The sequence below is a fragment of the Balaenoptera physalus genome (genome assembly GCF_965194825.1).
Source record: "Balaenoptera physalus genome assembly, chromosome: 1".
In the NCBI taxonomy this organism is placed as follows: Eukaryota; Metazoa; Chordata; class Mammalia; order Artiodactyla; family Balaenopteridae; genus Balaenoptera; species Balaenoptera physalus.
Window position 1 is genome coordinate 93,216,026 of NC_138882.1, and position 27,583 is coordinate 93,243,608.

General features: G+C 42.5%; 1 protein-coding gene across 7 annotated transcripts in view; it reads right to left on the bottom strand.

Moving 5' to 3' along the window:
* TTF2 (transcription termination factor 2) overlaps positions 1 to 27,583 on the bottom strand; it is a 60,576-nt gene that overhangs the window by 9,065 nt on the left and 23,928 nt on the right. Inside the window, exons 11-25 of one of the 7 annotated variants that reach the window (XR_014262455.1) lie at positions 26,033 to 26,183; positions 23,659 to 23,764; positions 20,525 to 20,706; positions 19,661 to 19,814; positions 19,242 to 19,333; positions 18,336 to 18,418; positions 17,798 to 17,931; positions 14,360 to 14,530; positions 11,952 to 12,010; positions 10,957 to 11,107; positions 10,183 to 10,265; positions 8,300 to 8,374; positions 5,201 to 5,382; positions 4,771 to 4,906; positions 4,006 to 4,455 (exon numbers count right to left, since the gene is read on the bottom strand). Coding sequence is in view for 2 of the 7 variants with exons in the window: in XM_082458159.1 (XP_082314285.1) it covers positions 5,238 to 5,382; positions 8,300 to 8,374; positions 10,183 to 10,265; positions 10,957 to 11,107; positions 11,952 to 12,010; positions 14,360 to 14,530; positions 17,798 to 17,931; positions 18,336 to 18,418; positions 19,242 to 19,333; positions 19,661 to 19,814; positions 20,525 to 20,706; positions 23,659 to 23,764; positions 26,033 to 26,183 (1,586 nt within the window). In the remaining 5 variants the exon portion in view is untranslated. Of the gene's footprint in view, positions 1 to 4,005; positions 4,456 to 4,514; positions 5,383 to 8,299; positions 8,375 to 10,182; positions 10,266 to 10,956; positions 11,108 to 11,951; positions 12,011 to 14,359; positions 14,531 to 17,797; positions 17,932 to 18,335; positions 18,419 to 19,241; positions 19,334 to 19,660; positions 19,815 to 20,524; positions 20,707 to 23,658; positions 23,765 to 26,032; positions 26,184 to 27,583 lie in introns of those variants that run through there. The other 6 variants (XR_014262453.1, XR_014262454.1, XR_014262456.1 and 3 more) reach the window with 6 other exon arrangements.

Genomic DNA, 27,583 nt, shown 5'->3' on the forward strand with positions numbered 1-27,583 from the left:
CCAAACCGGCCTGCCTGGGGCCCCTCAAACTCTGTCTTGAAGTCTTTACAATCACTGCCCCTCCACCTGGAATGCTCTTCTCACTGATACCTACATGATTCACTCTCTCATTTTCCTCAGGTTTCTGCTCCTTTGTCAAACACCATCGTATTGGAGAGGTCCCTAACTACGCTGTATAAAATAGCAACTCCCCAGCCCAAGACTCTGTAGCATCCTTACTCCGCTTCATCACCATCTAACATATATATTCTATTTCTTTATTGGCTGTCCTCTTACCCTAGACCGTAAGGTCTATGAAGGCAGGGATTTGACATTTATTGACCACTATACTATCCCCATGGAAGACAGTTCCTGGCACATAGTAGAGGCTTAATCAATATTTTGTTGAATGAATAAAGATCTAATTGGTAGAAGTTTTAGTTTGGATCTCCTTGGTATCTGTTTCTACAGGCCAGACTTCCCTTCCCCCAGACTGACATTTTTCCTTCAACCAAATACCACTTGGAAAAAAATCTCAGCCTTCTCTCAAAACTGTTGGATAAATTATATGCACCTTAGGTACCAGCCTTGAATTTTCCAATTACCTCAGACATCTAGGGAATTGCTTGCCATGAAGAAGCTTGTTGTTTTACATCATTTTGCCCCATGTGTCTTTTAATGAATGAGATTTCAGAACTGAGGATAAAAAGCTTATCGTTTATTTCAGTTGGAAAAAGCTTTTGGTAATTGGGTAACTCTACTGTAGATGAAGTTCTACTGCAACAGAAAATTTCTACAAGATACCTAGGTTCTGGCAAATGCCCTAGCCTTTAAGCAATATTAATGGTAACAGTTCCACTACAGATATTTAAAGTTTGTGCGGGGGTGGGGTGGGGGTGTGGTGGAGTGGGGCTGTTATTTGATCCGTGCTACAGTGGAGTGTAAACCTAGCTGAAAGACTTGGCAGAGCAAAACTGATCTGCAGAGCCCACGATTCCAAGGTGAGGGCAAAAAGAAGTCTCAGGATTTAGGAACTGTCCCCAGCGTAGCAAAGTGCTTCAGAAACCACCTCTGAGTTGTGAGCACTGAAGCATCAACAAGGTGCAGCAGCAGGATGTAAGCTATATCTCTTGGTGTTACAGGTAGGAGGAAACGGGCCGCAAATTACAGCCTCCGTCCCCTGGGATGTTGTAACTGGATAAACACCTGGGCCGTCTTGGATAACATACACACACACGTACCTGCCAGTCCACCCATTCTCTAATCTCTAAAATGCGGCAGTCACTCAGCTCTACTCCAGAGGATGTATACCTGTGTGTTATGTTTTTCTCAATTAAGAGGTGGTTGGGTGAAGTGAATGCTAATTAAAAGCAGAATACAGGAAGAGGCGTTTCACTCTTTGCCTTATTAGCTTCTCCGTATTGATTTCAATTCCTTCGACACTTCCTCAGAGAAGTCCTCCTTAACTAGGTCAAATCCCTGTTCTAAGCCCTCCCAGCCACGCAGACACCCCCTCCCCCGCCACTGTAGCACTCATCACAATGGCCACTTTGCAGCCACACGTGATGATCTGATTAATGCCTGTCTCCCCTTCTAGGCTGGAAGCCTCAGGAGGACGGGGACTGTTTTGGGTTTTGCTTATCCTTATGTTTTCAGCGCCCAGGAGTGCCCTGGCATGTTTAATATATGTTTTTAAATTAATGTATGAATAATTAAGCAGTAAAAGTATTCTTCCCATCCTTCCTTTCATATGCAATCTCTTCCTACACTCAGATTTAGCTAAGCATTCTGGTAAAAAGGACTCGAGCTAGCGAAGACATCGTCTTCCCTGTTCCCTGCTAGGGGTTAGGCCGTTCTTTCATTTCCATCCCTGTCCCCTGGCTACTCACTCCGGTGGTACTTTGTACTATAACTGACGCTGATTTCATTTTTACCTATGAAAACATTTTAATCGAGGTCATATGCCTACAAATTCTAAATTCTTATTGTAATTCTCTTTGTGCTTGAAGGAATGCATTTTAATTCTTTCTGACTTCCTCTAGGGCTAGATGCTACATAGCAAATAGCAGTACCATATCCCACTCTGTAAACCCAAATTCTCTCAAGGCATTATGGTAGATATCAAGATTTCAGAACACCAGAGGGGCCACACCGAGCACTGGCATTTCCATGACTATCTGTGCAGGATAATCTGGCTTCACCTTTCAGCCCTGCAGAAAGCTACTTCATTGGGCAAGACAATCAGAGAGAGGAAAGAGCCCAGTATTCATATGTAGCCATTCCAGATCACATACATGACTGATAGAGGAAGGGGTCATGCCCCACAAAGACATCATTCTACCTATTGTGTTCATAATAACTGGATGGCAACAGGAGTCCTTGGTAAAGCTTTAAAGGGCCCAGGTTCCATCCAGCCATGGCACACACGATGCCCTTTTTTGATTAACACTGCCAAAGAGAAGTCAAACTATAAACCTTCCATGAAGGCAACTCTGTCACATAAGAAATACCTTGTAAACTGAGTGCTCAGCAATGTTGCACTTTGGTGAGATGTTCACCATCTGGCTCCTTCAGCTGCACCCATGCTTCTATTTTATTCTCATATTCCAAGACCTGGTCCCACAGCAATAACACTAGCATTTGGATGGCACTTCATAGTTAACAAAGCATTTACTGTTCTTGCCTAAGTCTGCTGAGGTAGGCAGATAGAGGTAAAAAGAAAATCTGACAGTTATTGTGTCACATAAAGGAAGGCTGGTTGACACTGGCAGAACTCACAGGGCAGCACCTCAATTAGATCACTACACTGTGGGATGCTGCCCACTGCTAGAGGGTGCAGGGACCCAGCTTGTCATGCCCTGACCTTAAGCAATGGACTCACAGTAACTAAATGAACGTGAGCCTGAGACGGACACCAGAATGCTACTTATACTAATTCATGAGACATTTCCACCCCAGGGCTAGGACTGAGGGATGCATGTCTGGTATGACAGTGGTTCCAATTTTTGCTGTATCCGCCTCACATCGATAGCATCTCCCTGTTATAGGAACACCTACCCAAGACAAGACAGAGTGGCTTTGCTAGCTTAGAATCAGAATGAGGAACACTAGAGAAACTATTTAAGATACCAGAAGGAATATTAGAGTAGATTACATTGGTCAATGGGCTCTGAATATCTGAAGATTGTAGGTTATAATCCCTGCATCCATCTTCAGACTAAAAGCAAGAATACTTGAACCTCAAAGTTGACACCGCCTCTCTCCTAAACAGTCCCTGGAAAGGACACTGACAGTGTTCACCTAACACGCCTTCTGACTAACGTGACCCATCTGTCGATCTGGTCGAACGGGGTATGGTGTGTATGTGTGTTGCTAAATTCCCAGTGGAGCAGAGTGAGCTGCATGCTAATCCTCACATCTTACAGATGAAAGAACTGAGGCGCCTGGGGAACCTGCAACTAGCTGAACGCCAGACAGTCAGCAAACGGCAGAGGCAGGGTCTGTACGTTCTTGCTGGCCTGGGAGCCACTGCTTCTCAGGTGACACTCCCTTTGCCCTGGCGTGTTGATCCTACAGCGTAACTCCCGAAGGGTAACCTTACATCCTCCATTTCCCGATTTTATCAGGGACTTCACTATAGCTGCCGAAGTTCTAAAAACAGTGCCCACCACAAATGCGGAAACCAAAGTGTAGAGAAGTTAATGATTTTTTCAAGGCTACACCCCCCAGCTAAGGTGAGCCTGGAAGTAGAGTTAAGTCAGAACTCTTCCTTCCAGGCCACCTGTCTTTGCCTCTGTGGGCCTTTAGACCATGTCCTTAGAGGGCACCTTTGCTTAAACAGGCCCCAGTGCCTCAGCCCATACTGTGACTGGCTTAACACAGGGCTTTGTCACCTAATCCTAACTCAGAGGAGGGCAACAGTTCTATCTAGGAAGAAATACAATTCTTTCTAGCAGAAATTAGCTGAGTAAGTGTTTTGGAAATGACTGCCAACGGGAAGAAGGGAATCTGAATAGTTTCCCAAAGTAAGAAATTCTCAAGAGTTTGTATTAGTCAGGATACAAACTGCTATACAAACAAACATCCAAGTCTCATGGTTTTAAAAGAAATTATTTCTTGATCATGTCATAGTCCAATGTAGGTGAGCTAGGGTGAGAAGGGAGGCACACACCGGAGGCTTTGTTCCGATGTTGTTCAGGAACTGAGGCTTACCAGTCTGCCAGAGGGTCTGTGGCCAACAGTCGGTTAAGAATCTCTGACCTAGTGGCTTCACAAATCTCTAGGGCCCTGTAGTCGTCCATCAGTTCCTTTGTATTCAGTGGGCCAACAAGAGAAGAAACAGCACAAAGAATCATTTGCAAGGTTTTAGAAAGGCATATAAGAAATGACTTACATCACTTCCCTCCATATTCCACTGACTTAGAACTCAGTAATACGGACCCATGTAACTGCAGTGAAGACTAGGAAATGTAGTCTCTGGTGGCCAGGAGGAAAAGGAAATGGGGGTTAGTGGACATAAAGCATTATCTCTGCTACACTGTCAAACACATGTTTATTGGATTATGCCAATGATAATACAAATACTAAATGACACAGTAATAGTAAATGAAACAATGATACTAAGTGCTACAAATACTGTAAATTTGTAAAAATACAAATACTAGAAAAATGATACAAAAATTAAATTTTATGACACAAATACTATATGATATGATAGCAATACAAAATGATATAATAACACTAAATGATATGATTCCAAATTCTAAATAATACGATGATACAAATACTAACCATCTACGTATTACGTAGAGACCCACTTCTGCTCAGCCCATAAAGAGATGGTTATATGAGCAGCCTCGTTGGCAGGAGATGAAGAGATGGGATGGAGCCTGTGTTAGAAAAGGCAGTAACACTGGGTCCCCACCAGCTGAGAAGAGAAAAGCAACAGAGGGCTTTTTGAGCTTTTACTGAAGTTTAGGTACAACTCTCCCAGGGCTGTTTTCCAAATTCTCTAACTCTAAAGCATTTTCTCTTATCTGAAGTAATTTATTGGTTTCTATGTCACACATTAAATACGCTGATTGATTAACATGACTGGTTAACCAAGTGGTTAACATGATAACTGATCCTCACTTTGAGGAGGGCTTGAAGGTGAAACTGAATGGCAACGAGAGCTCAAAGGACCAGGGTTAGGTCATTCTCCCCAGATCCTAATACAAACCAACAATGGCACTATTCTGAGCCCCATAAACAGGAAGTTAGATGCCAAAAAGGACTTTGAGATCGGCCAAGGTGAGCTTGGTGACAACTTCTCCAGATCCTGATAGAATCTGTTTGGCCAAATCTTTCTTTTTCTCTTGGAGCTGCAAGATCTTCTCTTCCACTGTTCCCTCACAAACAAATCTGAAAAATAGACAAGCAAATAATCAAAAACCCAAAACAGCATATCTAATGACATATTCAAATGTCTATTTATGCTTTAGTTTTTAAATGAGATCTCTTCCTTTATTTTTCCTTAGGTTTGATTAAGAACTCTATGTTTAGGAGATCTAAACAACTTAGACTAAATATATATCCATTTAAAGTGATCTGACCTTGGACTTCCCTGGTGGCGCAGTGGTTAAGAATCCGCCTGCCAATGCAGGGGACATGGGTTCTATCCCTGGTCCAGGAAGTTCCCACATGTCACGGAGCAACTAAGCCCATGCATCACAACTACTGAGCCTGCGCTCTAGAGCCCATGAGCCACAACTACTGAAGCCCGCGTGCCACAACTACCGAAGCCCACGTGCCTAGAGCCCGTGCTCCGCAACGAGAGAAGCCACCACAATGAGAAGGCCGTGCCCTGCGACAAAGAGTAGCCCCCGCTTGCCGCAACTAGAGAAAGCCCGCGTGCAGCAACGAAGACCCAACACAGCCTAAATAAATAAATAAATAAATAATTAAAAATAAACTGATCTGACCTCAAATAGACCTTTTATTTCTTTCTGAAGCTGAGATAATTGAGAAGCGCCAAAATAAGCAAAAGATATCCCGATCCAAAAAGAAGTATAGAGATCCAGCTTTTACACAAAAAGCTCCATCCTGATAAGGTCAGAAGGCCTAAAGCTTATCAATTTTCTGCTAGGAATATGTGTGCTGGTTTAAGTACAGAGTGTCTTATCTCTTGGCTAATTCACACTGAAAACAGGTTTTACAAACCAAGGAAATACCACTGTTGTCCCTTATTCACTCATTCAACAAGTGCTGATGAAGATTCACTATATGCCATGCACTATGCTAGGTGTAGGAACGGAGATTTGAACATGGTCTTGCAGTCAAAGAGAACACAAAACAAAGACATGAAAATAAACAGCAACAATAATAATGTGACCTGGAAAGCGCTATAACGGAAGTACGTCCAGCGTACAAGAGGAGTGAAAAGAAATCTGTCTGGGGTCTTCAGGGAAGGCTCCATTGACAAGTTGACTCTTAGTGTGACTTGTAGGATGAACAAGGGTTTGCCAGATAGAACAGTGGGGAGGGCATCCCAGGGAATGGGAACATGTGCAAAACCATGGCTGAGTTTTGGAACATGGTCTGCTGCGGGGGTCGTAGAGTCTGGCCAGGGCAAAAGTCAAAAACTATGTTGTACTACAACAGCCGAAGCTCAAGAGGCTGGCGGGGGCTGGATCACAAGTGACTCTGCTTGTGATGCTAAGAAACTTAGTTTTGAAAGGAGGAAATGGCAGTGGGATGGGAAGAAAGGGATGGTTACAAGAAACACCTAGAAAATAAAATGAATGGACTTGGTTTGTGAAACGTGAGCAAGAAGGGGGAGTCTAGTTATGGCTCCATGAATACATAAACAGTGATACTATTCACAAAGACAAGGAATTCAGAAGAATCAGTAGATATGAGGTAGCAGGGAGAAACAATCTCAGCTTGTGACACTGTGAGTCCCTGGAGCATGTAACAGTACTTGCTACATGGGGACTCCTCAACAGGTATTCGTTTTTTGAGTTGAATGAGACAGATGCATGAGTGAATGAATAATGGGTGTGGATGTGGACACTCAGATACAGATATTTCGTGGGGATTTGGATATCTGGGCCTGAAGTTTAGGAAACCTTGGAACAGAAAGTATAGATTTTGGACTTACTGGAGTAGACAGGATTATTAAGAGAGGTGCATACAAAGTGAGCCGAGAAGAGAGCTAAAGACAGAACAACTGACATAATCGCTGTACTTGGCGAATTTTGGAATTCATTGGTGTCCCTTAGCAAGAATAGCTTTAATGGAGCGATGGGGGTGAAAGCCAGTTTGTATAGGTTGAGGAATGAATGGGAAGTAAGTAAGTAAAGATAGACAAGGATTTCTAATTATTCAGAAAACGTAGCCATGAAAAGGAAGGAGAAAAAGAGGTCCATAACTAGACTGTATTGTACCATTAAGGCAGGTTCTGTTGTTGTTTTTAAAGAGAAGGGGGGTCTCAAGGACAGGGGCATTCTACAAAATAACTGGCCTGTGCACTTCAAAAATGTCACTGTCATAAAACACAAAGAAAGATTGAGGTGTTGTTCCAGATTAAAGGGGACAAAAGAGTCATGACAATCAAATGGTACACAGGACCTAGAATTTTCTTTGGCTGGGAAGGACATCACTGGGACAAGTGGCAAAACTGAATAAGGTCCATAGATCAGATATGAGTATTGTATCATTGTTAACATCCTGGTTTTGATAACTTTATTATAGTTATGTAAGAGAATGTCATTTTTAGGAAATGCATATTTTAATATTTAGAGGTAAAGGGAGCATCATGTCTGCAACTTACTGTCAAATGGTCCAGAAAAAATCTTACATACACACACACACACACACACACACACACTCACAAGTGTCACAGTGCACAGGAATTTTTTGATATTATTCTTGCAATCAAGAACTTTGGGGTATTCTTGTAAGAATTCTTACATTCTTCTCTATATGTCTGGAATTATGTCAAAATAAAAGTTAAAAGAAAAAGAGAGAGAGAGAGAGAGGGAGAGAGGAAGAGAGGAAGAGAGGAAGAGAGGGAGGGAGGAGGGTCCTTTCATGGGCAGCCTTGACTGAGTTAAGGCTCAGCATTGTTCATAAGCTTTTCTTCTTCTGCAGGACCAACTCCAAGGTTATCCACAAATTGCTTGTGTTCCCTTCCTGACTGTGAGTACCAACAAGGATGTGCCCCACAAGCACCATTAGTACAGTGATCATCAAATACTTTACACATTCTATTAAAACATTACCCAAGAAAAATTTTCATGAAAGCAGACCTTTGTCCTGTAGACTTTTACTTACTTACCTGTGTATGACAACATCTTTCTGCTGCCCTACTCGGTAAATTCGGTCACAAGCTTGATCTTCAAGTGACGGATTCCTGTTAGAAGACAAGTAAAGCTCAAAGATACTGACACCCTAGACCAGGGGTGGGCAAATCCCATGGGCCAAACGCAGCCCACAGTCTGTTTCTGTATGGCTCTTGTGTTTAAAATTGTTGTTACATTTTTAAAGGTTTGTTAAAAAAAAAAAAAAACCTACAACAAAGAATATGCAACAGAGACCTATGTAGCTGGCAAAGCCTAAAATATTTACTATCTGGCCTAAAATACTTATAGAAAAAATTTGTAGATCTCTGTTCTAGTCTATGTGGGACTCAGAAAGCCCCAGGTGTCTTCTTGCCGTCTCATGAGAAACTGGGGTCAGATTGCTAATAGGAACTCTTAGCACCACCATCAGTTGGAAACTCTTAAGCAACAGAGGTTAAACCAATGCTCAAATCCTGTCACTAACTAGTTGAGTGACTTTGGGCAAGTCATCTAACCACAACCCTCCAGGCTTCAGATGGCTACATGGAAACGGGAGGGCTGGCAAATGATCTCTAATGCCTTTTTCAACATTAATATTCTATGATTCAACTAAGGAGACTTAATTTGTTTCATTCTTTCTAGATTCTCATTATCAATTCTAAACTAGTTTCTCATCTTACCTCTTTAAAATCTTGGATAACACTGCTCCAATTCAGAAACCAGCATGATCCCCATTCTGCTTCCTCACTCACGAGTATAGGGGAGTCCCAAGTAAGACCTAACCACATTCTCCAGGAAGATAATAACAGGTTGGCCTGTTTGTGCCCATCTGGGCTGCCTGGAGAATTAACAAATGACAATCTCTGGCACCAGTGCCTGGTGCAGCAATCCCTGACTGGCATCACTGAAAACTCAAAACAAGGACAAATTATGACGCTTCCTCCCAGCAATACATGAGTCATTCATTTCGTATCTAGGAAGGATGCTGCCATACTCCCGGTGTTGACACTATGTGCAGTGAGTCCAAGGCTCTGTGTTAAGTGTGTGTCTAACATAATTAGAAAATTCCTTTGCCTTTTCCCTTTGGAGTAACAGTTCTCCCTCTTCGCCAAGGCTGAGATTTCCTTGGACGTCAGCAAGTATGTCTGAAATACGGTGTTTTGAAGAGATAAAACTCTTCATTGAGTGAAGCAGCTCTTGGCCATAAGGAAAAGCACCCCCCACCCCGCTCCCAGTTTCCATGGAAACAGATGTTAGATTAACAATAAATAGTGAACAGACTATTTTAAATAGTCATTTGAAGCCTTGCTTGCTCAGGAATTCAGGGCCGGCAACTAACCCTACACCAATTTTTTTCTCTCTCTCTCTCTTTAAATTATTTATTGCTTTATTTATTTTTGGCTGTGTTGGGTCTTGCTGTGCGCGGGCTTTCTCTCTAGTTGCGGCGAGAGGGGACTACTCTTCGTTGTGGTGTGCGGGCTTCTCATTGCAGGGGCTTCTCTGGTTGCGGAGCACGGGCTCTAGGCACGCAGGCTTCAGTAGTTGCGGCAGATGGGCTCAAGTAGTTGTGGCTCACAGGCTCTAGAGCGCAGGCTCAGTAGTTGTGGCGCACAGGCTTAGTTGCTCTGCGACATGTGAGATCTTCCCGGACCAGGGATCGAACCCATGTCCCCTGCATTGGCAGGCGGATTCTTAACCACTGTGCCACCAGCAAAGTCCCTAGCCCTACACCATTTTGATCTGTATCTTATACACATGTATGCACAGAGGCATCTCCATAATATGAAAGGAACACACTCAATATAAGAAGTCAGGCCTTACTGCCCCTCTGGTCTCCCTGCTATGCTGTGACAACTCTAGAAAAATCCAGAATCATTACCAGTGCATGTCCAGAAGAAAAAGATGGTTTCCTCCGGTCAGGTTTAGACCAACACCTCCAGCCAAGAGAGAGATGAGCATAACCTTCAAAAGGAAGCACACCATTAACTTTACACAGACTTGGTCTCATAAATCACCTCTCCTTCTTAGCAACATGCTCTTATCAAATTTTCTTCTGCTGTCATAAAGGCACTGTTTCGAAACTCTGAGATCCTATCTCCCATGCCTCACCTTTGAGAAAATTCTCATTTAACCTTTTTTTGGTGAGTCATTCTCAAAACATTAATTGTGCGCCTGCCGAAATATATGAATACTACCATTTAGAGCACCAGGGGTGGTTAGCTCAATAAACTTTCCATCAACCGGATTCTGTCTGTTCCATCAGTCCCCCAACCACTGCCATGATTCTTCTGCCATCACTCAACTAGTGCTTTCCAAATTCTCATTATCCATAATTAGATGCCTTTGTTCTCCCACTTCCCTCCATCTTTCCTCACATCAAGATCCCACCCATCCTGCCAGGCTTGCCTCCTCCACAAAGAGTCTCTTGATCCTAACCAGTTATGTTCTTACTCTCTTTTTAGCCCTCATAGTTTATTCTCTTAGAGTATTTGCACACTTTGATATGTATCCCCAATAAATGTCGAAGGAATCAAAAACACCTGGAGGGATCAAAGCTATGAATATTTTTGAATCGAGCTATGTTAAAATTTCCTCTGTGTAATTGGGAACAATTTGCTCTTGATTACAGAGCTCTGCTGTGATGAGCTCATACCTGAGGGCCCCTGGAGTTGTTAAATGCCTCCACCAAGTCCATTCTCTGTTTGGGGTTAACAGAGCCATCAATGGTGGAATAAGTCAGTCCATGCCTCTTAAGGTGCAAGGTTACAACCTTCAGCATGCTGGTCCACTGAGAGACGATGACACTGGAAGGAAGGATAAAACAGAAAACCAATGCCCCCGAATTGATGAAACAAACTCATCCACAGGGCTTTAACGCCTGTTATTTGTACAATTCAGTTATCAAATGTGGACGAGGAAAGGCCTTCTGCTACCTAAGGGTACACACTTCGGTGACACTATAAGATTACAATATTTCCAGCTATTTCTAGATCCAGTCTACAACTTATTTTGTGCAAAATGAAGTCAGAATAAAGTGGTGGCTAAGCTAAAGTACTGGCTGCAGCCTCTGGTTATCTGGGGCCTACTGCTTCTCCAAAGGAAGTCTGTGCCCCTGCAGAGGGGTAGAGGCCCCTCCCCTTGCCAGTCAGAACCATAAGCTGCTAGGGCTTCTCTGTTCCCCCCATGCTGTGCTTTCATTAGAGTTTTATGTGTTTAGATCAAAATATTTCCGATGTAAAAATGCACTGAATAGCACACAGTAAAGTCAAACAACGAATGAACCTCCCATAACCACGTCCCCAGCTTAGGAACATCCCCAGTACCATGGGGGCTCCCAGTCTGACCCCACTCTTCTCCCTCCCTCGCCCACCTGTTACTCTCTTGCTTTTCTTGAGATGCTTCTTCTCTGCTCTTAAACACTTCTTCAGATGCTCAGTTTACTCGGATCCTCTAGGGATTGCCTTTTCAGCCAGTGCCACAAATATTTTAATTAGAAATCAAAGGGAATCTGTGCTGTAACCTGAGTGCTTTCTGCTAAGCATGACTCAAGGTCCTTGATATAAAAAGCTAAGATTTATAACTATCCGCAATATTAAATTTTCTAGCGTAATTACAAGCAATGCTTGGATAATGAAATAACACATTTACCTCTTTTGGGACCCTGAATTTCTTCGGATTGCCTCCAATTCTGCCAACAGAGATGAAATCTGGGAAAAGGTGGAATTAACATACGGAGGTTTAAGCCAATCTGCTTTTCTCCACTTTCTGAATTAAAGAATCAGTCTCCTCCACAGCCTCTCGGCTTCTGGTCTTACTCCTGTCTAGTTCCCTTTCCTCTCTGCAGCCAGAGGGCTATTTCCAAAATGTCAGTTTCTTATTTTCCTCCTCTGGCTGAAGCCCCTGCAGTGGCTTCCCGCTGAGAACAAAGCCCAAGCTCCTTACGGTGGTCTCCCAGATCCTTGCTACCCTGCCTTCCGCTCACATCTCCAGCCTCAACCCTCACTACACGCTCTTCAAATGATGCTCGGGCAATACCAACATTCTCCCTCCACTAAGCCATGCTTTGTCTCCTCTTTGTCCATTCTGTTCCCTCTGCCTAGGACAGCCTTACGTGTCAGCTTCTTGGAGGTCCTCTCCAATCCCAGGAGCCCACTGCCTACATGCTACTATACCACCTTTTCTTTCTATTATCATGGTCTTTTTCATACTATATATTAATTGCTTATTAGTCATCTCTTGCTTTCATGGCCGGATATGCTCCGAAGAGGCAGAGCCAGCGTATGTCTGGTTCATTTCTGCACCCCTAGCACTCAGCATATTGCTGGACCAGAGAAGATACTATCCTAACATTTGCAGAAGGAGAAAGTGAAAGAGCTTGACCCAGTTTGAGGCCTGCTGCAAATGGTGTTGAAGAAGAGAACCTGTCCAGGCTGAGGAATACTTGCTCAAGCTTCACGACAAGCTCTCTGGGTATTTACCAAAACTGCTCAGGGCATATTCAAGCCTATGAGGGATCAGGCGATGAGAACACGTGGGCAGGACTCTGGAGAGCAGCTGGGCTCATTCTTCCTGACTGCTAATGTGAATGACCTTTCCAAAGGCTCTAAAGTTCATCCCCAGAATGGCGGAAGAGGACGAAAATTAGACCAAGAATCAGGAGATGAAGAGAGTTCTTATTCTGCCATCACAGCGCTGGATCACTTTGGAACTCCCAGTTAAGAGCTCAGCTTCCTCATCAGTAAAAAGGGGCTGAGCCAGAGGAACTGAGGTGCCCTTAGCTCTTCCATTCTATGCCGTCGTGGTGCTAGTGGCAACCTGTGGAGGCCCCCGCGTAAGGCTGCGCTCCCACCTGAACAAACACGCTGATGCCTGGGCAGGAAGACAGTCACAGGACTGTACCATTTTGAATTAGTAGGAAGGAAAAAAGCAGGTACACGAAGTGCCTGGTGTCTTGGCAACTCAAGGTTGAGGAAAGTTCTCGAACTGCCTCATGAAAAACCTGGCGATAGGTATTTTGAAAAAAATGCAGTGGGAGAGCAGGATTCATGGGCTGTGAGCTGGGGCCAAATTCTATTAACATTCTGTATGAGTTTAGGTTTGTGCTACCAAACAAAACTCCCTTCCTCACATGAAACCACCTTAAGCGGTGTGAACTACGATTAATGGGTTCACATTAAGAAGCCTTGTGAACGATGACCTGAGTATCAGACAAGCTGTTAGGAATACAAATTATTAGGAACATGAATTTTAACCCAATAGCTAACTGAGGGTGCTAGGGCCTGAAGTCCGGCCACATGTGGTGCCCTTCTTATGTTTCTCTCAGTTACTAAGGGTGAAGACCTAGGTAAATATTTTAAAACTCTAATTAAAAGTAATTCTTTGGTAAAACCATTCCCCTGGCAGTGACCTCCTTTCCAGTTACATCTTTTAAAGCCTTTGAAGAGAGGTTGAGGCAGCCTCAGAAAGCAGCAGAGAGGGAACCCAGCCCTCAGGGCAGGCGAGACAATGGGCAGGTTCCAAGCGAGCCAGTGGAGAGGCAGGACACACACCCCGGCCTTCCTCTGATAGAACCCTTCAGTTCTTAAAACATTCAATGAAAACAGAACAGAGTGACTAATGAGGAGAGGCTGGTAGGAAACAAACCCGGCAGATGGAAGCCTCTCAACAAAGCAAAGCAACTGGCGCTCAGACGTATTACACAGTCTCGAGGCTCAGGCCTTCGTTGTTTTCCCAAAACAAACTGCTCACTTGCCTGGGCCCTGTGGCCGGCATACACCTGACAGGCTCCTTCCCCAGGAATCCATGCCAGAAATCTGCCCTGATGCCAGGTCGGCCCAAGCCACTCTCTGAAAGCCCACTATGTAGTAAGATTTCAGTTTTATTCGTCAACTCAAACTAGAATTTAAGACTGGAGGGAGAATTTGACCAGCCAACATCTAACAGCTCCAGCTCTGCTGTCAAATGTCTGGACTCGCTTGGACAAGTGTGGCGCTCTCACTCAGGGAAATGTGTGAGGAGTCAAAGTCTTTCTACTACAATAGAGGTGATCATACTACCTTGGTGCTCTCTCTCCTGTCGTCAAAAAGCTCCACCTTGAAGCATTTGCCATTAAGGGAAACGGAGGCAGACGGCTCTGAGTTATGGAATTCGGACAAGGTCAAGGCTCTGAGCTGCTCGTCCAGCGAAAGGACCAGGCCTTCACTCTTCAGCTCTTTCGGATCCAGGGCCTGAGCAGAATCAGACAGGGGACAGAGCAGATGGGCGGTTGAGGCAGTAAGGCACGTGACCTGCCAAAGTGCTAACTGTTTAACACAGCACATGGCAAAATGTCTCATAATTTACCATCAGTATCTCCTCAGGTAAACCCAGATTAAAATGTAATCTTGCAAGCTTTTTTCACCAGATCAAAAATAAATCAAGGGACTTCTCTGGTGGTGCAGTGGTTAAGAATCCGCCTGCCAATGCAGGGGACACGGGTTCGATCCCTGGTCCGGGAAGATCCCACATGCCGCGGAGCAACTAAGCCCGTGCGCCACAACTACTGAAGCCCGCGTGAGCCTAGAGCCCGTGCTCCGCAACAAGAGAAGCCACTGCAATGAGAAGCTCAGGCACTGCAACGAAGAGTAGCCCCCGCTCGCCATAACTAGAGAAAGCCCATGCGCAGTAATGAAGACCCAACGCAATCAAAAATAATTAAAAAAAAAAAAAAAAAGGAATCCATTTAATCAATCAATCAATCAATCAATCAAATGATGGAACTTCTTAGAAAATTGCCAGATTGCAAGATCATTCTATTCTCCCCAGCTAGAACACTACAGTTAATTAAGCTATTGATAATCAAGATGCAATTTATTACCAAAAAAAAGATTACTACAGCACCTCAAAAGAATAACATACTTCAATAAAAATTTTTTTAATAAAAGAAAAAATTTTCAAATACCAGGAATACTTCTTTTTCTGTTCATAAAAATAACATATGCTCATTTTAGAAAATCTGGAAAAGTTCAGAAGAGTGTAAAGAAAGTAAGAATCCTTGATCACCAAGGAGAAAATAAATTTTAACTGCCAAGAGAAAAAAAAAAAAGAATAACATATTCCCCCTTTTTTCTTTAATTGAAGTATATTTACAGTATTGTGTTAGTTTCTGGTGTACAGCAAAGTGATTCCCTTATGCATACATACACTCACACACATATATATTCTCTTTCAGATTCTTTTCCATTAAAGGTTATTACAAGATTTTTTTATTTTGGCTGCACCACGTGGCTTGCAGGATCTTGGTTTCCCAACCAGAGATCGAACCCAGGCCCTGGAAGTGAAAGCACCAAGTCCTAACCACTGGAGCGCCAGAGAATTCCCAGGTTATTACGAGATATTGAGTTTAGTTCCCTGTGCTATACAGTAGGTCCTTGTTGTTTACCTATTCAATATATAGTAGTTTGTATATGTTAATCCCAAACTCCTAATTTATCCCTTCCTCACCACCCTCCGCTATCCCATTTGGTAACCATAAGTTTGTTTTCTATGTTTGTGAGTCTATTTCTGTTTTGTAAATAAGTTCATTTGTATCATTTTTTTAGATTCCACAAATAAGTGATATCATATGATATTTGTCTTTGATTATTTAACTTAATATGATAATCTCTAGTTCCATCCATGTTGCTGCAAATGGCATTATTTCATTCTCTTTTTATGGCTGAGTAATATTCCATTATATGTATGCATATATATATATACATACATATATATATATATATATACACACACACACACACACACACACAAGCACCACATCTTCTTTATCCATTCATCTGTTGATAGACATTTAGGTTGCTTCCATGTCTTGGCTATTGTACATAATGCTGTAATGAATATGAACATTGGGGTGCATATATCTTTTTGAATTAGTTTTCTCCAGATATGTGCCCAGGAGTGGGATTGCTGGATTATATGGTAACTCTATTTTTAGTTTTTTAAGGATCCTCCATACTGTTCTCCAGAGTGGCTGCACGCATTTAGACTCCCACCAACAGTGTAGGAGGGTTCCTTTTTCTCCACACCCTCTCCAGCATTTATTGTTTGTCAACTTTTTAATGATGGCCATTCTGACTGGTGTGAGGTGAGGACCTCATTATGGTTGTGATTTGCATTTCTCTAATAATCAGTGACATTGAGCATCTTTTCATGTGCTTCTTGGCCATCTATATGTCTTTGGTGAAAAATCTATTTAGGTCTTCTGCCCATTTTTTGATTGGGTTGTTTGTTTTTTTGATATTAAGCTGTATGAGCTGTTTGTATATTTTGAAGATTAATCCCTTGTTGGTAGCATTGTTTGCAAATATTTTCTTCCGTTCTGTGGGTTGTCTTTTCATTTTGTTTATGGTTTCCTTTGCTGTGCAAAAGCTTTTAAGTTTAATTAGGTCCCATTTGTTTATTTTTGCTTTTATTTCCATTTCTCTAGGAGAGAGATCCAAAAAAATATTGCTGCGATTTATGTCAGAGTGTTCTGCCTATAACATATTCCTCTTAATTACAGATGTGCCTCTATCCAATATCAAGACAACTTTAAATACTTGAGTTTTCATAACTAGAATTAACACTAGTAGCTAAATAAGCTTTATGACATCCTAAAATACCAAAGTATTCATATATGGCTTCCTTTTTAACAAGATGCCATTTTCTATTTTAAAATAAAGCTTATTTAAACAAACCAGGGACTTCCCTGGTGGTCCAGCGGTTAAGACTCCATGCTCCCAATGCAGGCGGCCTGGGTTTGATCCCTGGTCAGGGAACTAGATCCCGCGTGCCACAACTAAAGATCCCGAATGCTGCAACTAAAGATCCCCGCATGCCACAACTAAGAAGATCCCACACCCTGCAATGAAGATCCCACATGACGCAAATAAGACCCAGTGCAGGGCTTCCCTGGTGGCGCGGTGGTTGAGAATCTGCCTGCCAATGCAGGGGACACGGGTTTGAGCCCTGGTCTGGGAAGATCCCACGTGCCGTGGAGCAACTGGGCCCGTGAGCCACAATTACTGAGCCTGCGCATCTGGAGCCTGTGCTCCGCAACAAGAGAGGCCACGATAGTGAGAGGCCCACGCACCACGATGAAGAGTGGCCCCCGCTTGCCACAACTAGAGAAAGCCCTCGCACAGAAACGAAGACCCAACACAGCCATAAATAAATTAATTAATTTTTTAAAAAATATGTTAAAAAAAAAAAGACCCAGTGCAGCCAATTAATTAATTAAAGAAAAATAATAAAACAAATAACAAAAACTGTTCTCAACATCATGGGAATTATCTCAAGATCAATAAAGATTAATATAAAATAAAGTAAAATAAAGAGTCTTCTCTTTCCTATCCCACCAGAAAACAAAACACACTCAAACCCCATTTTCCTTGATCCAGCAGACTGGATCCCAGTTTCAGGAGACTGAGGTGGACTTCTCCACAGCCCCTCTGGGGTCCCACACAGGTGGCTTTGCTTACCGACTTCAGTAGAGAAAGATGGCAACAACACTGGCGGAGTCTCAGCAACTGTGACAGTATGTGGGCGGTGCTAGATGTCTGCGAGTCTGCTGCCACCGAGAGCCCAGGCCCACTGGACCCAAACTCCTGTGCCACTTCCAAGAAGGAAAACAGACACAGGAAACAGTACAGGGTTTAAAACAGAAATATGGGGAAGAACCGTGAACTAAATGAGGAGATTTTAAACTTCTTTGATCTGAGGTTCAATCATATAGTTTTAGCTCACTTCTCTACCAATTAGAGAAGTACGAAATACTGGTTTTCTTTATACACCTACTTGTATTTTAATCAAACAGATTTTGAAAATAACTAAAAAGAAGTTTAGATCACCAGGTCTGGTGCTTGCAGGTCAGTAGATTTTACTTTGGTTTGAGGTTCCAAGCTAAGGTCAAGTCTCTGCAATCAAGAATTCATGACCCCTCCCGATTTCTGTAAGTTTACCAAATCTGCGTCCACATTTTCATGAGTTTTCTGTATTTATGAGTGTCCCACTGCTTACCTCTACTGAATGGATTATCAAGGCTTCTTCCAGATTGGCTGCCCCCACTTTCATGTCTTTTTAGATAGGACTGCAGAGCTGACCTGCCTCAGATCGAAAAAGAAAATGCACATAAAATGATCGCTAAGACCAAACAGGTTTACAATGGTCACTGTTTAACTGTGTTTGCGGTAGGACCTTGAAAAATTATAAAAGCGAACTTGTTAAATGAAGGTAGGCTCACAGCAAGCACTGGGCAAAGGTAATAAAAAATAATTACTTTAAAAGCCAAACCACTTAAAAATGATTAATAAATATTAACAAAGATTAATATCAAATATTAGTATTATATTTAATATCAATTTAATATTAACATGTAATACAGTAACATATTATTAATTAGTATAAGTTAATATACTATTATAATATTTGTTAATAAACATAAGGTATACAAAGAGAAAAAACTTATTTACATTGGAAGTGAGAGGTACCAACCAAGAGAGTAGAAATCTGGAATTCAGGGAAGGATAAGAGCTTTAGAGCAAGTGCAAAGGACAGATGACAAGAAGGATTACTGAGCAGTTTTTTAAAAGTTCCAATGAGAGGCTGGGTAACAGGTCAAAGGTCAAAGATATACTTTCCTAATACAGCCCCATGAGGAACAGAAAGACCTGGTGTACAGTGCGCACACCCTAGACCTTCTATGCAAGGAAGCCAATGGAGAACAGGTTCAATGTGTATGTGAGACAAAGGTGAGCTGAGGAGAGGTGAGGAGAGAGAAAGGGAGGTTTTTTAAAAAAGGAACACAGATATCCAACTTGTCAGTAATACCATAATTAGAGTTAGAGGAACCCTGACCCTCGACTCACTCCCAAGCAAGAACAAGAATGAAATAGATGTGAGAAGGTGCTTCTTCACTGCACACACCTTGATCTTGCAAAAAGGACACTATAAACATTCTCTTCATCTTCAGAAAGCTTTAAATGGTGCAGCTGAAATTTACGCTGGGGGAGCACCACCTGGAAGAGTAAAAGAAACAAGCAGCTGGGATGAAGTTATACAAATTGACTGAACATTAGGGAGTACACTCCCCAGAGTTGGCACCAGAAATCTAGTCAGGCTCTGGACAGCAGCTCCCACCCTCCCCTGACAACAGGACTGCTCTAACACACTGCACACGGGACTGCTGTGACACGAGGGGCAGGACAGCAACCCGAGGGCCTCCTCCTAGGAAAATGGGAGACTCAGAGGCTCCTGAAGCAAAGCAGATGGCGGTTCAAGGCGAGTCAAGGACATGGTCACCCTCCTTCCTGGCCTCCCCCAGGGACATGTGCCAATGGGATTACCAAGGGCTTGCCGGTGGGGTCCAGCTGGTCTTTTGTTCTCCTCAGCAAAAGGCTCTTGGTTAAAATATTTAACCGTTCTTCTCCTTTCTTTGAACCATTGTCAACCTGACTCTTCCACAGACTGAGTTCATCAAATGGAGAACAACGGAGAAATCTTTTTCATTGGAGAAGGATAGAGAATAGGAAAGAAGCATGGGAGGATGGAGGAAAGGTTCAAAGACAGACATAAGGTGAAAAGCAAATCAGATTTTACATGTCATCCAATCATTTGTAAACGTCAATTTCATAGCAAAACTCTGCTAGACAGAGCAAAAGGATCCAAGTCAATAACCACATTATAAAACCACATTATAAAAATGTGAATTTTCCCATTAACAACGTCTATATCGTCACAACAGGACATATAACCGATAGCTAGCATTCATTCCTAAAACTTCAAAGGCTAGTAAAGAAATTCTGTATCCTCTTATGAGCTGACTTGAATTAAAACAAGTATTTTAAAATCAGCCTTCTTTTCTGTTTGCTTCAAATAAATTGTAGTCCTGCCCCCAGGCCATACGTTTTAAAGCAGAAGTAGCCCAAAACACTCCTGGGACTGAAGAAAGTTGACTGTTGTTTCCTTTAATTTAATTGGTCCCTTATTTTTCCACATATAGGGGCTGGATGTCATCAAAGTCCTATATCAGCCAGTCAATCGACAGATTATATCTCATAAATATTAATTCTTCTGCCCTTTAAAGGTTGACAGGCTTGCCATCTGCTACACAAGATAGTCTGGTACACACTGGAGAGATGAGATATGAAATAATTATGAAGGGTTACCGACAGGGTTCACATCTACATAATCCAAAGAGTTTTACTCACTTCAGCAGTGAATACACGTCCAACAAGTTGTTCTGAATGGGGGTTCCAGTGACAGCCCAACGGGCTTGGGCTTGGAGCTTACACACAGCCAAGGAAGTCTGCACTCGGGGATTCTTAACATTATGAGCTTCATCCAATATGATTCGAGCCCAGACTACTCGAAGCAAAGGTGACGAGATACCCTGGAAGAAACACAGGTGAAATCCAATAAGAGTATGGGAAAACGTGCATGTCATCAAGAAGATAAGGGAAAATAACAAGCAAGTATCGAAGACCTGCTCTAACCTTCAAGTTTGAGGGCTTAGATCAGGTACACTGAAATAAGAATTAAGCTTAAGAAACCAAGAGTGGTTGGACAGCTACATATAAAAGAATGAAATTGGAACACTCTCTAACACCATACGCAAAAATAAACTCAAAATGGATTAAAGTCATAAATGTAAGACTGGACACTATAAAACTCTTAGAGGAAAACATAGGCAGAACACTCTCTGACATAAATCTCAGCAAGCTCTTTTTTGATCCACCTCCTACAGTAATGAAAATAAAAACAAAAATAAACAAATGGGACCTAATGACACTTAAAGAAGCTTTTGCACAGCAAAGGAAACCGTAAACAAAATGAAAAGACAACCCACAGAATGGGAGAAAATATTTACAAACAAAGCGACTGACAAGGGATTAATCTCCAAAATCTACAAACAGCTCATGCAGCTCAATATCAAGAAAACAAACAACCCAATCAAAAAATGGCTGGAAGATCTAAATAGACATTTCTCCAAAGAAGACATACAGATGGCCAAGAGGCACATGAAAAGATGCTCAACATCACTAATTATCAGAGAAATGCAAATCAAAACTACAATGAGGTATCACCTCACACCGGTCAGAATGGCCATCATCAAAAACGTCTACAAACAATAAATGCTGGAGAGGGTGTGGAGAAAAGGGAACCCTCCTACACTCTTGGTGGGAATGTAAATTGATACAGCCACTATGGAGAACAGTATGGAGGCCCCTTAAAAAACTAAAAATAGAGTTGCCATATGATCCAGCAATCCTACTCCTGGGCATGTATCTGGAGAAAACCATAATTCAAAAAGATACATGCACCACAATGTTCAGTGCAGCACTATTTACAATAGCGAGGACATGGAAGCAGCCTAAATGTCCATCAACAGAGGAATGGATAAAGAAGACGTGGTACATACATAAAAGTCTACTTTTATATATAAAATGCTAAGCCAGACACAAAGAACATTTCCTACCCTCAAGGAGCTCACAATCTAGCAGGGGAGAAAAAATAAAACAAGCATAAAGATCATTACACACAATGTATATATAGTAAATCCCACTGGATAATTCAATACAGGACAGTAGGAATCTAGCTTGTCTTGTTCACTGCAGTATCCCTAATACCTGAAATAGCATCTGGCATGGGGTAGTGTTACAACAAAAATAGAAATGAGGTTTTTCCTCTCCTGATAACAAGGAAAATAAAGGGAACAATGAACAGGGTGGAGAAGGAGCATTAACTGGCCTGAAAGAGTTAATCAATCCTAGTTTTATTTTAACTGTTACTAATCTGTAGTGTCTGTAACTAGATTTGTCCTTCACAAAGCTAACCCCTAACACTCTCTGACTCTGTGAATTACATCCTGCACCTAACACTCTCCATCTCCATGTGAATTACATCCTGCACCTGGTGTTCACACTCCCTACACTCCCTTGTAGCAAATCACCCCTTGTAGCGTTCTGCATTTCAGAAAGAAGGTTGCAGGCGGATAACCCAGAGACAAAGAACGGACCCAATTACCAGGTTGCCCGAAGCCAGCTGTGACTGTTTTGAAATAATGCAGGAAGAAGAAAAATGCAAGACCTTCACTACTTTGATCCTTATCACCTACCCCAGACTGCGAGCCCCACCTATAAGACTTCTCCTGATTCCCCAGGGATTGGTGGGGGGGGGCGCGTTTTTGAGGCGCTGGCCTGCTGTGTTCCCTCTTTGCCTGGCAAAGAATAAGACTACCCTTTCTTTTCTCCTCCAAATGCTGTCTCCGTACTTCTATTCGACATCGGTGCACAGAGAGCCAAGATTTTGGCATCAGTAAATAGATACTCAATATTTGGGGAATTAAAGGAGTGCCGTGACATAAGCCAGCACAAGGTGCTAGGAGATGCATTTAACCAGAGGGGGAAGCAAAGCATTCCATTCAGAGGGAGAACAAAGGCACAAGAGCACGACAGATCATGGGCGGAAGTACACTCCTTGGTACAGCTGAGCATGGGGTGCCACTGGGAGGGCTGGGATGTGGGGGAAGAAGGCCACACAGGCAGGGCAAGACCGTAAAAGGCCTAATATATCATTTAAAGGGATGAGGGTTTTAGCCTCAAAGCTAAGAGGAATTACTGAGGAATCTGAAAAGTTAATCATCCGAGAGAAGGCAGAGTTGGTCATGAGATGGAGAAGCGTTCTAGAGATCTCCCCAAATACAGAAAGCTGTGAATATCCTATTGTACTAAGAGTAAAAGCATATGCAAAAGGGTAGTTCTTGGAACAACACTGTATTTTCAGGGGGAAAAAGCCCACAATATTTATGCAATAAAGCCTCTACTCTATGTAACTGAGACTACCCTGGACACAGCAACAAACATTCAGGTTTTTTCCCCTGGTTATCATTTAGCCTCTGGCCCACTGTAGCCTTATTATTTGCAGCCCCTTTTCCTGGAAAGTGGAGGAAGGCAGGGAATAATGCCTTCATATGAAAATACTAGTCCTAACACGAAATATAAAACACATCCTGAGAATATACCCCCAGAACTCTCAAATAAATACTGTAACAAGTGAAGCTTTCCTTTATTCATGTGATATGACCACCACCACAACTGAAATGTAGTTATTGTTTCTAAAACACAGCAAACTACTGTACCATCTCCACCTTTATTGCTGAGGAGGTTGTCTAGAGTAAAAGAGAAGGGACAGAGGAAAGAACTCTCTGTTTCCACAGGTGAAACAGTTCGAATGTTCATGACCTCACGGGAGGGTACCTTTGCCATCTCTGATGCTGTGAAAAGACTCCTGTTAAACGATCCGCGGTTCCAACCCTACTTCCCTGGCAGCACCCACGCCTCACCTCCACACTGAGGTTTGCACCTGGCATCTTTCCCTCTGGCTTCTTTGTGGGAATCTCCTTGGCCAGAAGGCTGTAGGTAGTGACCACGATGTCATATGTGGAGAGGCTGCAGAGATGTAACACAGAGGAAAAGTTAAACCATCCCGCCACGACCCTGACAACGAGAGACAGAGTTGATTCCTTCACAAAAATGCCTATGGCTGGAAGGACAGACAGCAGAACTCATTAATTCATGTCCTTAATTCACACACACATGACTCTGGGGAGGTAAATTTTATACACCTGACTTCCTTATTGCTTACCACTGGTCATTTTTACAGATTATTCGCTATAACTAGAACAGCCTCCCTCTTCCCAGCCAAGTCAGGAAAGATCATCTCTGGCGGGGTCATATTAAGCTTGAAGTGATCTGGCAAGAACAGAAAGTCTGGAAGTTAATATTTAGTTAATTTGACATAGATGACACTAAAGTCCCAAGGAAGTAAGAAACCCTCGAAGTACTGTTCATCTTACAGCAATAGTGTTTTCTCCTCCTCATTCTGTAATGGATTTGTGAAAACCCGTCCATCTAGCTTTGACATTTGGGCATAAAGATACATGTCGTACACTTTCAGTTTACCTCATCTATACTCTTTACATGTAAAGATTCTTAATGAAAAGCACAATTCTTTTTCCAAGGAAGCTTAGTATTGTGTACCTGAGAGAACTTCAATAAATACTTTTGATAAAAATGTATTTGGAGAGGCAGCGATGTCTACATGTTGCCTTACCATCATATAAAAAATGTATAATTGAGAGTGATTCCAATCAGTCAGCTAGTGCCCTCTGAACATCAAACCCAGTATGATCAAAATGCAAATCACGTAAGATGCAATTGACTTCTAAATAAAAATCTACAGTACTCCATGCCGAAGAAGGCATGTGGGACAGCCATTACTGCCCTGATACCTTTCGTCTGCTCAAATGACTATCAGTCATGAGAGCCGGTGTGCCCTGAAGACTGAGGGTCACCAAGCTGGCAATTTACCCATGAGAGACTACTGCCCTGTTCTTTAAGAGAGAAAACATCCAGTATCAGAGGCTGGGGAGAGAGATTACTTAGAAACAGAAACAACTTAGTTCTTGACTAGATCAGCAAGTGTTCAACCCAGACCATCATATCACAATTAAGAACAAAAAACAAGTCCTTTAAAACCAAAAGACAAAGACTAGGACTAAATCACCATTTGGGGAAACATTTTCTTTCCTGCTTCCTGATCATCCCCCTTCAGGAATTCAGTTAGGCTTAATCCTAAACTTTTTTTTTTAATAGATCTTTATTGGCATATAATTGCTTCACAATACTGTGTTAGTGTCTGCTGTACAACAAAGCGAATCAGCCATATGCATACACATGTCCCCACATCCCCTCCCTCTTGAGCCTCCCTCCCACCCTCCCTATCCCACCCCTCTAGGTAACACACCGAGCTGATGTCCCTGTGCTATGCTGCTGCTTCCCACTAGCTATCTATTTTACATTTAGTCCTAAACTTTTGAATCTAAAACTTCTTAGATGGTTCACATACGAAAAATACAGCCATAAAAATGTAACTAGGCTATAGCAACTAATCATTACTATTATATCAAGATGCTCTATAAGACTGAGCTGGGTCCAGTCACACTAACAGAAAAAGAATGTGAAGTTGGAATCAGAAATTCAGCACTCAGGGGCTTCCCTGGTGGCACAGTGGTTAGGAATCTGCCTGCCAATGCAGGGGACACGGGTTCGATCCCTGGCCCAGGAAGATCCCACATGCCGCGGAGCGACTAAGCCCGTGCGCCACAACTACTGAGCCTGCGCTCTAGAGCCCATGAGCCACAACTCCCGAAGCCTGCGCGCCTAGAGCCTGTGCTCTGCAACAAGAGAAGCCACCGCAACGAGAAGCCCACGCACTACAACAAAGAATAGCCCCCACTCGCTGCAACTAGAGAAAGCCTGCGTGCAGCAAAGACCCATCACAACCAAAACTAAACTAAAATAAAATAAATAAATTTATAAAAAACAAAAACGAAATTCAGCACTCATGAAATAATTGCGACATATCCCCTTTTACCAGGGGAACGCTGCTGCCCCCTGGCTGACAACTCAGGCATCCCAGGCTAACTCTCACGGCAGCTTGCGGAGGATGGGGACAGGATATAGCAGCAGAACACCATTCTGTCTCGAGACGCATCTCCTAGCACAGGTGAAGGCTGTTTGGTGGCGAGAGTGCCTCTGGTCTTCACAAATACCACCAGCCCTGATTAAATGAAACGTCAGGGAGAGCAAGGAAGGTCAAATGGCCCCTCCAAGACGCTGAGCACCTCATACTGACTGCAGTATTTCTGCACTTACGCTTTTGCACGTTGATCCCGGTTTGGCCCATGATAGAGGTAGACTCTTAGTTTGTTGTTGCTCACACATTTCTCCACCTCATTTTTCCAATGATGGATCAGGGAAGCAGGACAGATGATTAGTGTTCCATGGGAGGGGAACTCAGAGGAGTCTTGAGAGGGGAAAAGAAAATCAACACCTCGTTACACTCATCAAATAGTTTTAACTTCTTAAAGGCATTACCTCTTCCCCTTGACTGACATTTATTCCTTCAATCAATATTTTTAACAACTGCTGCTTCTATTTCTACACATAGCTTATACCTTGGAGATACTGCGGGTTTGGATCCAGACCACAGCAATAAAGGGAGTCACACGAACTTTCTGGTTTCCCAGTGCATATAAAAGGTATGTTTACACTACACTATAGTCTGTTAAGTGTGCCATAGCATTACGTTTTTTAAAAAAGGTGCATAGCTTAATTTAAAAATACTTCATTGCTTAAAAATGCTAACATCATCTGAGCCTCCAGCAACTCGTAACCTTTTTACTGGTGGAGGGTTTGAAGTATTGCAAGAATTACCAAAATGTGACATGGAGACATGAAGTGAGCAAATGCTGTTGGTACAATGGCGCCAAAAGGCTTGCTCAACACAGGGTTGACAGAAACCCTCAATTTGTAAAAAACAGTATCTGTGAAGCGCAATAAAGTGAAGTGCAATAAAATGAAGTATGCATGAAGTAGAATAGAAAACGGAAGAAATAATCTTTTAACTCAAAACCATTATTTATTTGCCCCTATAAAAGTGGAAGAGAGAAAGGCTAAAGAGGGCGAGGAAAGTGGGTAGCACACGACTTCGCTTTAAAAACCCAAAAAACCCCAACGTGCTTTCACAGTGGCCAGAATGTAGAAGCTGGATCATTTCCTAACTCATCCTGAGTTGATTCATTACAAGGGAGTATTATTACTTTTCTCTGAAAAGCATAACTTAATTACATTCACATTAAAGTGTAAGTACAAAATTCCCTAGGACAAGCAAACATTACTTCGGAACCAGTTAGTGCCGGAGTATTTGTACCACTGCCCCCCATCCTTTGTCTGTGTGCAGGTGCGCACATGCTGCTACTACACACAGGGACACAGGGTCCAGCTGCAACAGTGGTCACTAGAGGCCCTGAGAGCAGATGGCCACAGATTCCTTAACTACCTAACCAACTGAGAAATGTACATGTGTACATGGCAATTTACATGTGGTGTTGGCTCTACATAATATATAGGACCCTTAAGGTACTTATACAGTTATTACATTTTAAAAACAGAGGTTGAAATGAGAGAAACTGTCTAGAATCTGGAAACTTCTGGAAGTTCAGAAACATGGAAAACAGTGTCTGCTATGGTGGCTAAAATCTGAATTTGTCACAGATCTTCTTTCAAAAAATAACATATTAACTAATTTGGATCTATCCCACAGTTATATCCTCAACATTAACAAAAATAATCATTAGGTTTAAACTAAGTTTTCTGGAGCCTTAGCTTTCTCCATAAAATTGTTCCTAATCACAGGTCAAGCTA